At 52.3% G+C, this 15,737-nt stretch overlaps 3 protein-coding genes across 3 annotated transcripts; 2 read left to right on the forward strand and 1 right to left on the reverse strand.

Annotated features, from left to right (window-relative positions):
* Positions 1–2,343: 2,343 nt before the first annotated feature.
* LY79DRAFT_527263 (kinase-like domain-containing protein) lies at positions 2,344–4,431 on the reverse strand (the record flags this gene model as incomplete). The annotated part of the gene is made up of 3 exons (XM_060555918.1): positions 2,344–2,547; positions 2,632–4,196; positions 4,272–4,431. The coding sequence occupies 3 exons, from the start codon at positions 4,429–4,431 to the stop codon at positions 2,344–2,346; spliced, it is 1,929 nt and encodes a 642-aa protein (XP_060408381.1).
* A 6,169-nt stretch (positions 4,432–10,600) lies between these two features.
* Positions 10,601–13,138, forward strand: LY79DRAFT_527248 (GMC oxidoreductase; the record flags this gene model as incomplete). The annotated part of the gene is made up of 10 exons (XM_060555916.1): positions 10,601–10,677; positions 10,734–10,959; positions 11,027–11,145; positions 11,208–11,255; positions 11,321–11,447; positions 11,516–11,652; positions 11,702–11,985; positions 12,040–12,755; positions 12,808–12,944; positions 13,000–13,138. 10 exons carry the CDS (start codon positions 10,601–10,603, stop codon positions 13,136–13,138), a joined length of 2,010 nt encoding a protein of 669 aa, XP_060408382.1.
* An 860-nt stretch (positions 13,139–13,998) lies between these two features.
* Positions 13,999–15,438, forward strand: LY79DRAFT_527200 (FMN-dependent dehydrogenase; the record flags this gene model as incomplete). Its single annotated transcript, XM_060555908.1, has 3 exons — positions 13,999–14,113; positions 14,182–14,233; positions 14,286–15,438. The coding sequence occupies 3 exons, from the start codon at positions 13,999–14,001 to the stop codon at positions 15,436–15,438; spliced, it is 1,320 nt and encodes a 439-aa protein (XP_060408383.1).
* Between the last annotated feature and the right edge of the window lie 299 nt (positions 15,439–15,737).

Consider the following 15,737-nt stretch of genomic DNA (forward strand, 5'->3'; position numbering starts at 1 on the left):
GGTGACGAGGAATGATGTAATAAAGCTGGTGCTGATGACTGGTGCCGTCTCAGTCTGGTGAAGAGGCCGACGGAAGGTAGGTAGGTAGATAGAATAAGAAGAGATGGGTGAGGGAATAATTGTAGTCTGCGCGCGTCGCCGTCGGCTGTGGTCTGACTGCGACAGTGGGAGGGGATGCGAGACGAGACGAGAGTGAGAGGTCGTGGTGCTTCTGACGGCAACAAGTGGGATGGACGAGAGCGGCGGCGTCCATAGCTCCAAAGCAGCCAATCACAGTGCTTGGCGGGAGGTGGCATGTCTGGCGTGGAGGGGTAATTGCGGTCCCAGAAAGCACACCTCACCGCACCTGGAACGCGGGGCACACGTCCACGCCGAGGAAAGTAAAGTGGAAAGTGCACCGACCTTTGGATAACACGGAGCTGCCTGGGTAGATTGGGGGGTAAGGTAGGGGCGCTCAGTAAGGGCAGCTGCAAAGGGGAATCAACCAAGTGTGAGGCGAAGGTGACAAGACAAAGAGAGGGGGAGGGGGGTATCAACGTGAGAAGAAGAAGAAGACGATGATGAGGAGGAGAAGGAGGAGAGGAGAGGAGAGAGGGAAGGCCAAAGAAAGGAATGACGTGGGGGAGGGCGGTGCTTTAGAAAAAAAAAAAAAAAGAGAGCACTCGACGATGCTGACTGCACCGTTCACATGGTGTAATTACCTACCTTTTGGCTGAGGGTGATGGGGTCGTTGAGTGATTGACCGAACAGATGATTCAGTGGGAGGAGGGAGACCCGGAGCTGTGCCATCAAAGCTCGTTCAAGTTTCTCCGTCATCGTCGCCTCCACCCCACTCCACCCCACCCCCGTCCCGCCCGCCTCAGTTGCTGTTCCTGGGACAGCTGTGAAGCATGAAAAGCAGGAGCTTACCTAATCCCAATTGTACACGATGCGATGCGATAGGAATTTGCATCCTCATTCAGTCTCACCACCACCACCCCTCTCCAGTCCCCCCTCCAGCTGCTTAGGTACAATAATCCCTCACGACTACACACAACAAATAAAAATAATGAGAAGGGAAGGGGGAAAAAAGGCGAAGCTCACCGGTTGTGACATTTCCTTTTTCTTTTTCTTTTTTTAACCCTTTCGCGGTCCCGCCTCGCTTCTGATTGTCAGTTAAACATCATTCTTACACTGTCCTTATTCCATATATCATTCATCCTTACACTCAGTCCATACGTTTATGTGTACACCTCAAGCTCTTCCAGGCAGTTTGAACACGCCATTTTGTCCCATGTTCCACCTCTTGCCAACGAGTGGCCCCACCTGTGAAAGCTTTCCTTCATTATCCCCTATATCCGATGATTGATTCACCACCCAAAGCTATCCAAAGCTATCTTGTATGGAGTGAGGCTTACCTGCCCCGCCACCTTGTGGTTCGTCCGTCCTCGAGGAAAGTCAGAGATTTTTTTCTTTCTTTTCTTTTCCAGTTGGCCCCCCTAACTTCTTTCTGCATCGTCACATCGTAACTTTTGCTCGGGGCAAATTCGACGCGGATCCTCTCCATCAGCTACGGCCAATTGTCGCCGTCGATGCAAAGATGCAAATCCATGTCTCACGCCCCGAACCCCATGCCACTACATGCCTGCCTACCTAATGCACTCTGCAGCAAGCATTTTCGATAACAACTCGTCTGCCGGCCTTTGCCCGCATTTACACATCAGTGCGACGTACCTAAATAGAGTGTGTTCTTCCAGTCCTTACCTTTGGTACCTACATACATACCTAGGTAGGTAGGGAGAGTGGAGAGGGGAGAGGCACAAAATGGTCACTCGGACCCGGTGGACCCTCCGCGCTTACTAACTCCCGCTCCAACCTGCCGCCCCCCTTCCTGGCAGATCCGATGTTCGACATCAGACACGTCCCGTTCCGAGCCTGTTACGACACAACGCAGCCCAGGGCCTCGCTGGTTGCTCAATGGCTTGCGCCAGTCACAGTCACCACACCCGTCTACAACACGCAAACCATACCATGTCTCGGCCCAATATCCCCATGAATGATGCCGGGCTGATTTCGTCTGTCTGCTCGATGATCTGTGCCTATCTACATTTCCTTTTCCCCAAAGGCGTAATCATGCCCGTCCCAGAACGCCGTACAAAGACGAAGACGCAAAGCTATCTGTATGCGCGCGTGCGCACAACGAGCGAGTCCGAGATTCGTGTTGAGTCGCTTTGCTGTAATCTCAGGGTAACCCCTGATTTCACCATGTCCCCCAGCCCCCCACCGCCCCTCTTCACAATGCCATGCTTCGCTTTCTAAGGGAGCCGGCCTGCTCTGCCGGCCCAGCCGCAAAATTCAACCGCCTCATCGGTCCTGGATGCTGCCTACAAAGGAAGGGTCCTTGACACTGCCGCCGGCGTCGCCCAGTCCCGCGATCGGGCGGTTGTAAGAGAAGCCCTGGAACTGATTCTGCATCGTCTGCGAGAGCACCGGGCCCTCCACGTACGAATCCTGGGGGGCTTCTGACGTGAACTCGGGGTCAAAGTTGGCCGTGTCAAGGGCGTCCACCTGAGAGAAGAGAATGAGCACGTTAGCAACAGAAAATCATACATAATACCGTTTTGCGTCTGTCTGTGCATGTATATCACTCACCACGTTGGGCTTGAACGCAGGCTCGTACTTGCGCTGCAGAAGCTTGCGCCAGTCGATGGCGTGGAAAAAAGGATGCGCCTTGATCTCGGCTGATCCGTTGGCACCGAGACGCTCCTTAGGGTCGCGGTTGAGCAGCTTCGTCAGAAGGTCCTTGGCAGCCGGCGGGACGACGTCATGGCCGGGGAAGTGGAGGGGCTCCGAGAGGATCTTGCGGTACATTTCGTTCGTGTTTTCATCGTAGAAGGGCGGCAAGCCCGTCAACATCTCGTACAAAAGGACGCCCAGCGTCCACCAGTCCACTGTCTTGTTGTACCCCTGGCCCATGAGTAGCTCTGGCGCCAGATACTCGGGAGTGCCGCAGAAAGTGTTAGTTCTGTCCTCGTCCTTCATGTCCAGCTTGCAGAGACCGAAATCGCACAGAGCGATGTGGCCTTGGTAGTCGAGCAGAATGTTCTCGGGCTTGAGATCACGGTAGATAACGTTGAATCCGTGGAGACATTCGAGTGCGCAAAGAAGCTCAGCCGTGTAGAACCGAGAGCGGTTAACGTCGAATCTTTGCTCCTTTTGCAGGTGGTGGAACAGCTCGCCTCCATTAACGAAGGCCAACACAAAGTAGAGCTTCTCGGGCGACTGGAAGGTGAATTTGAGGGGCACGATGAAGGGATTGTTGATCTGCGCCAGCACTGACCGCTCGGCGAGGGTGTGGGCGACTTCGGACCGGGAGATGATGTGCGCCTTGCGGATCGTCTTGAGCGCATAGATTCGGTTCGTGTCCTTCTTGCGCACCTGCATGACCTTGCCGAAGCTGCCCTTGCCGACGACCTTGAGTAGCTCAAAGTCCTCAATCTTGAGCTTGCCCGCGCGGTTCTCGACGTACTCGACGCCGATCTTGACCTTTCCGGTGCCGTACTGCACATCCACCCACTCGACTCCGCTGTGACCGAGCGAACGCTCACGGCTGGCGAATTCTGCCGCGGCCTTCTCGCGGTCCTTCTTGTTCGCCTTGGGGTCCTCGACGAACTGGTGCTTCTCCTCAAAGCGGGGGTTAATGCGGGCCACACCGAGGAAGATGTCCTGGCTACGGCCGGATCCAGGAGGTGCCATGGGGTTGCGCATGTACAGGTGAATGACGAGCTCTGTTACGCGAGAGACATCGAACTTGTATTGGGTGTTTCCTCCAGCCCAGAGGGGGTTCTCTGGCGTCCCTTCGACGGAGTTGACAAAGACCTGCATCTTGTCGAAGTCCAGCAAGGCGTAGGGCATGTACTTGCCAGAAATACGACCGTGGTTAGTGGGGATACCGGTAAAGCCGCCACCAGAAGTCTGTGGGCGAGAGGCGCCGTTGATGAAAGAGCCGACAGCTCCTCGTTGTGAGGAAGAGGGGCGGACGGAGCCAGCAGCGCTGAGGGCGCCGCTGGATGACAGCGAACCTTGGTGTGAGGAAGCAAAGGCTTGTCTGTGTTGTTCGGGAAGGGAGAAGCCCTGGCCCTCGTGGAGAGTGACGACGAGGATGCCGGGCTTCGGGGGGTTGACAACTGGTGCTTGCGCCATGGCCTCAGAGGCAGCTGCAACAGTCAGTATGGAGTGCATCGCGCCTGCTCGACGCACAAGCGAGGGATTTCAAGGACGGGGTGTCGTACCAATGGTTCCCTCATTTGTGGGCGTCGCTGTGCCCGACATGTTGGGTTGGGCTTTTTCGCTATTGTCGGTGATGGTAGAAGTCGACGGCGAGCGGGAGAAGGTGTTGGCCAAGGGACCCAAATGGGTCTCCTTGAGCTTCTTCGTCAACTTCCACGACATTTTGGGAAGATGTCTTGGGCCGAATGCGCAACGGGGCGAAATCGGCGATGGGAAGGAAGACGGTCGGGGGTGTGTGGATGACGGTACGGTATCGACGACCAAGCGAGTCGAGTCGGTCGAGACGTACGAGGTAGAGGTTTGATGCCACCAAGGAGTGAGGTGAAGTATATCGAAGTAGGTAAATAATGCAAAAGGTCAGGTGAGGTAGAGGGAGAGACGAGACGGTCGAGGTGTCTGCCGGTCGGCCTGTCTAGGGTCGTGATTTGTTGGTGGATGTTGGAGGTTGCGGACAAAGACGCTCGTTCGCTGGCTCGTTGGAGGAACCCCGCAAAAGACGCCCCCTCTCTTAGGCCTTGAGGCTTGGTGCGGACGGACGTGGACGGGGAGAGAGGGGGGACGTGAGTGGTGAGACAGTCTGGTGCCGACTGGCTGGATATTTTGGTTGGTTAGTCAGTGTGTGTTGCTGTCACTGCGACTGGGTACCAGAATCCCAATTTTGTGTATTTTACTGTCCTTCCGGCGGGGAAAGAAGGGCACGCTGGAGGGAGGAAGAAGATCCGGCAGAATTGTGTTTGTGTGTGCAAGAGAGCAGACAAGCGACAAAAACCCTCAGGGATAGATTGAATCAGAATTAGAAGTGTTGACTCGGAATGGGACTTTTGGGACAACCTGAGAGAATTTCTGTATTGCATCGCATCGATTCTGCTTCAACCAACCAAGAGCTAAACTGGGCTGCACCTGGAAAGATAGTGGACAAAGGGGGGGATACAGGCAGGTAGGTGCTAATGGTATTACTCAGGGGGGTAAGGACAGCACCTCAGCCAGACTCGGAGCGGAGGGACGCACGTATAGGAGGGATGGATAGATGATGGAAGAATAGGGGGGCACAGGATGCGCAGGAGGCGATGCACTTGCACCCGCTTGGCCTACTAGACGGGAGAGGAATGGGGCTAAAGGGGGGCGGATGGATGATGAAATCGCTCGACCTGGTTCTGACACCCGCACGGTACGGGGAGAGCGACACAAGTACCCGGCCAGCGCAAGACATGTCTCCATTGGGCGGTCCAGCACCCCAGACGAGGTGCGAGGTGGAAGATGATGATACAGATGGTTACACAGTGCCGAAAGGGGGCAAATGGCAGGGAGGGGCAGTGGGCACGGAACTGGCGCAGGTACGAGACATTCACAGTGCGAGACTGTACAGCGACTCCCCTTTTGGTCTTTTGTCAGACAGGATGAGCTGCTTACCAAAGCAGCTCGCCAACCCCCGACGGGATTCGACCACCGAATGGCACCAACCACAGCCTCCCCCTCCGTCGCCTCCTAACCACACCACCTCACCTCAGTATCTACCATGGGGCAAACTATTCACCTATCTGCCTAGGCTGCAATTCATCCTCGGGCTTCCATAAGGTACCAATTAAGCGAAAGCCAAACTCGCGTCAAAACTGATATGATAGGCCAAAGTCCGTTGGGCCCGCGCTTGGAAATTGCAATTGGTATAGTATAGCACAGGGTGACCTTGGTGGGCGGGTTAGCTCAGCAAATTCTGCATCGATTTTTCCTGCCATGGCAAATGTATATTTGGATCAATTGATGGTCCTCTCGTCATGTTTTCACGCCGGATAGAGGTTGATTGGCGATATCTGGCTACTGGTTTAGAGCATAAGCCCTGTCTGCTTATTCATGATCAGTAAACAACACCTTGCCCCCCCCCTTTTCATATATGGGCAGACGATATTGCAACTCGTATGCCTTCGTAACACTGGACTGTATGGTAACATGTACGTGATTGGCAACTACCATGCCCCCCTTCCATCTTATTTGAGCCTCCTTCCCCTCTTACTGTGTGCGAACATAGGATGACTCCCAAGCGGATCAGTAGTCTTCTTGCCTGCCCCGTCGTCCCGTACCTGACAGCCCAGCATTACCCAGCAGGGCGTTAGCAAGCCGTAGTTGAACAGACTAGGCTGCTCTCCAGAGACAGGAGCCCTGCGTCGATCCGTTACAGCCAGGGCACGTGAGCAAGGAGAGCCCCTATACGGCCAGGCATTTCCGCACTGTGTTTGTGCTTCACATTAAGTTAGAAAGAAAAGGGGATCTCTCTCAGAAGGAATGACTGCTTGGACGGCTGGGGATGATCTGATGCGAGGTGGCGAAGGGGCAGATACACGGATGCCAGTCAAGCAACGTCGCGGTGCTATTGCCTACGTTGTCGACAATGTCTCTGATTCCTGTCGTGAACTGACAGGGTACTATCCGTATATTATGGCCATTCCACATCTGCTGGGTCGGAGTCTTGCGAACCCCTTTCTAGAAGATCGCTGGCACGATACGACCCCGTGAATGACACGTGTGCGCATGACCCTGCGCATGGCCCAAAGGCACGTGACTGACTATGCATCAGTCGCCTTACCTAATCATTATCGTTTCAACTCGACTTTGACTACCTCACGAACAGTCCTTGAGACCCAGCTTCGAGCCTCACTTGCAAGAAATCTCCATGTCCACACCGGTGCTTGAACTGAAACAATGTCGATGGCAAAGATACATTGCTTTTTTCCTCCAATAGAAGGCTGCAAATGTATGAACAACAAAAGGCAGAGAGGACCGAGACCTCCACCCGATCACCCTCCCAGGCCTTGCAAATAGCACCGATTAGTCGAACTAATTGGACCGGCTGCCTCCGCGCAACCGCCCATCATACCATTGTGAAATCTTACACTTTCCAGTGCTCTGGCGGTAACCGAGAAAACCGCCGTTATAAACCAGCCTCTTCGTGCGCCAATCAGCTCGCGTGTTGGTACGGTCAATATTGAGCGGTCCGGACATCTGCGGATCCGCCCATGTGCCAGTGTCGAATGTCTTTCACTCTCCAAGGCGTCGCTGGTAGATGCCCGGTTTAAACGGATGCCCCTCACCAGGGGAACGAACTCAAAGCCCGCCAGAAACATCATACTTCAACCGGTTCTCCGGCTTTGTGGTTTCAAGTAGACACTGTCCATCCTACAGTCGTAGAGCCAACTCCCCGGAGACACTACAGAAAGGCGATTCTACGGTGATTCCGCGGTGTCAAATCTTCACATCTTGCCATCCAACACTGTCCATCTAGCTTGTGTCGTCGCTCTTCACTTTCTCTCTACGCTAGACACCACCATCGTTAGAATGTCTTTTATATCCAGTACCAGAGAAATAGACGGCTTGCAACAGCGCAACCGGGTTATCGTATCGTACCTACTCAATTATCCAAGTGATGTGCGCAGCATTAAACCGATGTCGCACTCCAAGCATGCTGATGGTATAATCCCAGTCCAGGGTTTCTAGTCATATTCACCGTGTCCGGCGACACTTTAGGGGATAATTCTCTCCAAAGAGTAAATGAGTTTTGTCGCTGTCATTTCTCTGGTCATCGTTGTAAGCACTGTCTCCATCGCATTTCGGAAGACATCGATAAGGATCATTTGAGTTGGCGATGCCATGTTATTCAAAATCCGCCTCCCTTCCCTCCCTCCGCCGCAACCCCGCCTTTAACTTGAGCTTACGCGTTGTAATAGTGCATCAAATAGCGCCTTTGCTACCTCTGTCCTCGGTTTTATTCTGCCGGTTGGTTTTCCGCGCCATGGCCGCGGGGTAAGCCAGCTAAGCATGCAAGACAAGCTGACCGCAGCTGCAGTCGCCCGGCTGGGCTCTGTGGAGATGCTGTATCCCCCCCTCCCCCTCAATTCTTATCATCCTAGGCTTTGGCGAAGCCGGTTCAAGATATCCGTTGTTATTCCCAACATCGCCGTCGTTGGTCGTCTATTTTTGGTCATATTTGTACGAGTACATGGTTGATAAACCATTGTCTACGCAGAACCTCCTTTCCGGTCTTCTAGCTACCAAGTAGAACATTCCTTCTTTCTATTTATTGTTTCTCAGAGAAACTGGACCGATATAGGGCATCGTCCTTGACGGCTCACTGTAATCGACGGAATGGAACATATTTCGGACCTCATGGGTAAATTGGGACTTTGGACTGTGGCAACTCCAGTCATTAATGCTCCGTTTCCGGTGAACTGGGAGGCACATGGCAAGCATCAACTTGCAGCTGTCATGCATCTTCTTGACGAATAATCACATTTAGTCCCACATTCGTTGCCACATATGTCCGGACATGGAAAGACACCATTGCCTGGGCCGCGGGGTATACTTTATTTCCCCGTCCCAAATATGCCGTATCTCGTTGGTACCGGTATTGTTTTGATTTGGACGTCGCAGTACTACTATGTTCAACAAATCACATCGTATCCGGCTCCCCAGCACGAGTACCTCAATCACTCAGATATGCATGCCATGTTGAACGATTTCGGTCCACCGAAACTTTATCTTCTCTAACACAGACTATTACGTACTGCCCAGACCATATTCAACGAAGGCCACACCATGTCAATTCGTACCATACGATACTTCTTTACAAACATGCTCGTTTTTGCGACGTTGATGTAAGACTGATGCCTCAAACGGTTTCATACAGTGACAGTATGTTAATTAGCCTGAATGGACATTGGGTCGATTCGACACTTTGCAATAACATGATTTATGGAACGGCCCCCAGCCTAGCTTTGGGACGGACTAGACTTTGGAAAAGTTTAGATGTTGTGAAACCTTACGGAAAGAAAACTATTTGGGGAAGCAACAAATGAAGACTAGAGAGGTTCATAAGTTGGGGGCGGCAGAACTATCACGAATAGCTGAGCAACCGATGCAACGTGATGGGGATCCTTGAAACGCTCTTCAGCCACTAGCACTCCTGAAAAGCTGATCCCAGTGACACCCTCACCCGAACCCCACAGCCGGTAACTTCAAACGAGAGGTGGCGGCACTACATTCTGCACTTCGTTGCATGGGCTATGCACAGGCTCGAGCATATGTGATTCGCTGTCCTGCAGCACTCCATCATCCGCAGCTATCCGATTGCTCCAAGTTGTCTAGCACTCTGAAATGTCTCCGGGGCCGTTGAGGAGGGGTTGGCCGACCCCGGCTGGACGAAATTGAAAAGCCTATGAGCCTCGATAGGCGTAGCAAGCTTGGACTCTAAGGATATGACCATCGGGCTAACTCCCCCATGTTACCCTGGGCTTTGAATTGCGGGGTGCAGACACGCGGGGGCGGCACCAACCTAGTCCACCCCCGGATTATCAATGACTCGTCCAAGTTAGGAGCAAGCTAACCGGCAAGCAATACCGGTCTGAAAATACATCTGATGCATTGAGGCAAAGGCGTAGGAGCCAGCTCCCACTAGGGAGCTCTCCTACTAACATGATACAAGAGCTGGAGCTCCCAGGTTTAGATACATGATGCCATTACTTGGGCACAAAGCTAGCGCTCAATTTGTTAGAGAACAACCCATTGAATTCGTATCAGAACTCTTTGGGTTTTTCTTGTTCAGGTGTGGGCCAGCTACTCCGCACGAGCTATCGGTAGTTCATTGTTTGGACGTGATGACAGCAAATCGTCATCGGGCGTGCGGAAGTGTTGCACATCGGCAGTGAGCTTGGGTTCATTTACTAGCCAACGTGGACATCGGCCTAGCACTATCACCGCGTAAAACTGGTAAACTCCTGCGCCATCTCCCTCGGCGAGTGCGGGGAAGCTGAGAAGTATGTTGATCGACTGAGAGGGCATGACCATGCTGCCATGCATTCACCTTCGGGGTAATACCCTTACTTCCATAGACGCGCGTCGATGATAGGTAGGTTGCTACTCAGAAAACCGGATGACACGGAATCTGTATCCTTTCGATCGAATCACATCTCGAGGTCCGCAGTATCTCGGAGGGATAGTCCATGGCTTCCCCTCACTGCTTCCCTTCCTGTTGGGTCTTTGGGTTGAGATCTTGGATAGTCCGAAGTAAAGTCGGGGTCGATTACGATGTGGCCGCGTGATGAGGAAGCAGCACTGATGCCTTCAAGCTTGGGCTTTTGCCTAAATATTTAAAGACAGTCCCGAACGGCTGGCTTTCATCTGAAATATCATTCAACTGTTCCACGGACTCTACTTGGCATTGTTGCAGTTGACCTCGACGTGGTTATCACGGCACGCTATAGTAACGATTGCCTTTCTACTTCTTTTGCTCATCAAGCTGCCCTCATTGTTTCTATAGTCTCTCTTGTCCTTGTCAACCGCCATCATGAGCGGATCGATTCCAGACGAGTTTGACATTATTGTCTGCGGAGGTGGTAGTTGCGGCTGCGTCGTTGCCGGTCGGTTCGTCTCATCTATACAGACTATTGGTTATTTTGAGAAATGCTAATCCTCCACAGACTTGCCAACTTGGATCACAACCTCAAGGTCCTTCTCATTGAAAATGGTGAAAGCAACCTTAACAACCCATGGGTCTTTCGGCCAGGTATCTACCCTCGGAACATGAAGCTGGACTCGAAAACAGCCACCTTCTACGAGTCCAGGCCCTCAAAGCATCTTTCCGGTCGATCCGCAATTGTGCCCTGTGCCAACATTTTGGGTGGTGGTTCTTCGATTAACTTCATGGTCAGTAATTAGCCATATATGTCAATGCTCCCGGGAATAGAATAGGTTTAGCTGATGCGATTACCAGATGTACACCCGGGCTTCAGCCTCGGACTATGACGACTTTCAGGCTAAGGGGTGGTCTACCAAGGAGCTGCTACCCCTCATGAAGAAGCACGAAACCTATCAGCGAGCTTCTCACAACCGGTAACGAATCACATTGCTTGCATTGTAACCGTAAACTATGTCGACTAATACTTGACAAAAAGGGACATTCATGGTTTCGACGGGCCCATCAAGGTTTCATTTGGCAATTAGTAGGTTTACAACTAATATGCGGGGGTTCAACGGATGGCCCGAAACTAACCTCCTGATCCTTTAGCGCCTACCCGATCAAGGATGACTTCCTCCGGGCTGCCTCATCCCAGGGGATCCCTGTTGTAGATGATCTTCAAGATCTGACCACTGGCCATGGAGCTGAACAGTGGCTTAAGTGGATCAACCGCGATGTGAGCATCCTACTTTTCCTGTTTGCCCTATCACTGATCAGACACGCTGCTGACCATAACTACCCCAGACTGGCCGTCGCAGTGACAGTGCCCACGCGTACATACACGCAACTCGAGCCAAGCACTCCAATCTCTATCTTGCCTGCAACACCAAGGTTGACAAGGTCATCATCGAGAATGGCCGAGCCGTTGCCGTTCAAACGGTGTAAGTGATTCTGAGAGGATACAGGGCGTAAATCTAACTTGAAACCCAGACCGAGCAAGCCGCTTGACTCAAGTGAGCTTAAAGGACGCACATTCAGGGCCCGCAAGCAGATTGTTGTATCTGGCGGAACTCTTTCGTCTCCCCTCATTCTTCAGCGTTCCGGCGTCGGTGACCCCGAGAAGCTCCGACGCGCTGGCGTCGAGCCCATAGTTGACCTCCCTGGTGTTGGTCTCAACTTTCAGGACCACTACCTAACCTTCTCGACCTATCGCGCGAAGCCTGGCACCGAGAGCTTTGACGACTTCGTTCGTGGAGACCCTGAGGTCCAGAAGCGTAAGGACCCGGTAGAAGTGTCTTGAAAACGACGGCTGACTTAATCATTGCTAGGCGTCTTCGACGAATGGAACATCAAAGGTACTGGTCCCCTGGCCACAAACGGCATCGAAGCCGGCGTCAAGATCCGCCCAACCCCCGAAGAACTCAGGGAGTTTGAGCGTTGGCCGACCCCAAACTTTAAGGACGGCTGGAAGTCATACTTTGAGAACAAGCCTGACAAGCCCGTGATGCACTACTCGGTCATTGCCGGCTGGTTTGGAGACCATATGGTCATGCCCCCCGGTAACTTCTTCACCATGTTCCACTTCCTTGAATACCCCTTCTCGCGTGGATCCACGCACATCACATCGCCCAACCCGTACGACTCGCCCGACTTTGACGCCGGGTTTATGAACGACGAGCGCGACATGGTTCCCATGGTATGGGGCTACATCAAGTCGCGCGAGACGGCCCGCCGCATGGACGCCTACGCCGGCGAGGTCGCCAACATGCACCCATTCTTCTCGTACGACTCAGACGCGCGAGCAAGAGACCTTAACCTCCCCGATACCAATAAATACGCTCTGCCCGGGAACCTCAGCGCGGGTATTCAGCACGGCAGCTGGACCCAGCCGCTCAACGAGGCAGACAGGAAGGCCGATCTGAAGAAGACCTTGTCTGCCCACCGTGTCGATGTCCGTGAGCCACTCAAGTATAGCAACGAAGACATCAAAGCCGTCGAGGAATGGGTTAAGCGTCACGTCGAGACCACCTGGCACAGCCTTGGGGTAAGTGGTATTGCGCAGTAAGGAGAGAAAAACATCAACTAACAAAGACTAGACCTGCTCTATGGCTCCCAAGGAGGGCAACAGTATTGTCAAACACGGCGTATTGGACGAGCGTCTGAATGTGCATGGCGTTAAAGGTCTTAAGGTCGCTGACCTTTCCATCTGCCCCGATAACGTCGGCTGCAACACGTGTGTCACAATATCCCTCATAACTTGTCACGTGTAACTGGCTAACATATCCTAGATACTCGACCGCCTTGCTCATTGGCGAAAAGGCTGCCATTCTCGTCGCCGAGGACCTCGGATACTCTGGGGAAGCCCTCGAGATGAAGGTGCCCACGTACCACGCCCCGGGAGAGTTTGTGCTTCACTCGCGTCTTTGATCGGGAGACAACACTGCTTTCACATTGTTTCCATCTCAAGTAGTTCGAATATTTGTGCTACATCAGATTGCCCTTACGCAGTTCGCAATGCTTATCGTTGTTCCAAACTTGTTGCTAAAAACTCTGTATCTTGTTGAACACGAGTGATAGTTCCATTAAAGCCTTATGTCCATTGTCGATTTTTAGCAGCAGTTGATCCTTGTGAGGCCTTCTTATAGCGTCTCTCATTCTTCTGCTTGCTGTGAAGTGCCATCTTGGAATATTGTACGTCAAGTATGTATCGCAATTAGCTATGCGGTGAGTACTGCAAGCTAGCTAGTCAACATGCGTTATGTTCTACATAACTGGATTGGATCTTGTGAGGGCCCCCACTGATATGTTCAACCAACCCTCTCTCTACCTTGAATGAATTCGTGAACTTTAATTAATGATTTCCATGTAAAGTAGCGTGAAGTTGCGACCGGCTTTGATACATCAATACCGCTTACTTATCTAGTCATTAGGGCTGGTAGTTTCCTCACTGCCAGTGGCGGCACCAGACGTTCCCACTCATGATATCACATTACGGAATAAGGTGGAAATGAGGTTCAGAAGCATCAGGTAAATTAAGGTGACTAAGACCGGCACCGAAGGCCGATTAAGCGGAAGCCACTGCGTAGTTCGGGTGATGAGCTATAAGTTACGTCATGGCCGTGCTGGATTCAGACTTATTGCGTAGTGTGTTCTTACCCAGCTGCCAATGTAGTTTGATGATAAATAATCTCATCCATCACGCATGATCACGTTTCTAGAGAGGAGCTTCATCTTCTGTTTTGTCATCACTTCCGGGAAGCAGAGCCTGTCGGTACCCACGAGTAAAAATGTCCGACCCCAATTCTCCTCACATCAAGAATCGCGATACCCCATCATGGGGCCTCTATCAGCGTGAAAATTTCTGGAAGCTGAACGATGGCCAAGTTCCCCAGTTCAACACTCGTAAGTGTCAACACAGGGATGCGAGCATGCCTTCTATGATGATAGATCTGAATCTGACAAAAGACCAGACCCTGACAAACTCGAGGAGCTGGCCAAGCAGAAGCTGACCCAAAATGGATGGTATTAGCCCCAAATGCTATTTTTCAACGCTCAACAGTTTCTAATAGTACAGGTACTATGCTTCGTCGAATGCTGGCCTTTCCCATACCCACTTAGCAAACCGTCAAGCCTTCTTTAGGCACAAGATCCTTCCCCGGCAGCTTATAGACACCAATAAGCGATCAACTCGCACAACGATATTCGGGCACGAGGTCTCCGCACCGTTTGGTATTGCACCTATAGGCATCAACAAAATCTATCATCCGCAAGGTGAACTACCTGTGGCGAAGGTGGCCGGGGAGCTGGGTATCCCGTACAGTCTATCGACGGCCGGTTCCTACCCCATTGAGGAAGTTGCTCGAGCTAACGACGCCGGGCGTGAATCTACGGTTGAGCTTCAGTCGGAGGACAAGTCCAAGATTCCAGAAGGCCCGCGGTTCTTCCAGCTCTACATGCCTCATGACGATGAGCTCACCATATCGCTTTTGACGAGGGCACACGAGTCTGGTTTTACGGCCTGCATTCTCACGACGGATACTTGGCAATTAGGATGGCGACACGATGACGTCGCCACATCGAACTATGCTTTCTATCGCGGCATCGGTGCCAAGCTGGGCTTGACTGACCCCGTGTTCCAGAAGCGCCTTGAAGAGAAGGGCATCAATCCGCAGAAGGAGCCCGAGAGGGCGGCAGCATTGTGGATCGACAGCATCTGGCACGGCCGCGCATGGTCCTGGGACAAGGCCAAGTGGGCGCGAGACCAATGGCAGCGGATTAGCGGCGGTAAACCGTTCTTGATCAAGGGAATACAGAGGGTAGACGACGCAGAGAAGGCGGCGGATCTGGGGTTCGAGGGAATTGTTGTGAGCAACCATGCGGGACGTCAGGTTGACGGGGCGATTGCAAGTCTGGATGCGCTGGAAAAGATTGCGGATAAGGTTGGGGACCGGATCGTGGTCACATTCGACAGCGGGGTGAGGGGCGCAGCAGATATCGTGAAAGCCCTGGCGTTGGGTGCCAAATTTGTCTTCATCGGTAGGTTGTGGATCTGGGGGTTGAGTATAATGGGGGAGCACGGAGTGAGACACGTTCTCAGGGGACTGTTGGCCGACTTGGACATTTTGATGAACGTGGCAGGAGTCAAGACCATTGGAGACATAAACAAAGACTTGTTAGAGTCTCTTCCCAGGGCTTACACACTGATTTCTGAAAAGAGCAAGTTGTAGGCCTGGGCCAGGGAGAGCAGTTAATAAATGGAATAGGTAATACCTACATAGGACGTTTACACAATCAATCAGTCCAGCATGAACCCGCCTACACGTTCATACACTATACATACCCCAAATGTATATCTGTACAGATAGCTATCCAGCACGATTTTTCTTGGCTTCATTCTTATAGTATGAAAGACGATGTGCTCGATGCTGTGCATTGATCATTTCTGGTTGAAGTCCGAGTTAGGAGCTATCAAATTAGGCGAGTGCCAGTCGGACGTTTCAAAGTCTCCAATAACCTCACTTTGCGA

Source organism: Colletotrichum navitas (assembly GCF_030913465.1).
Source record: "Colletotrichum navitas strain CBS 125086 chromosome Unknown LY79scaffold_108, whole genome shotgun sequence".
Classification (NCBI taxonomy): domain Eukaryota; kingdom Fungi; phylum Ascomycota; class Sordariomycetes; order Glomerellales; family Glomerellaceae; genus Colletotrichum; species Colletotrichum navitas.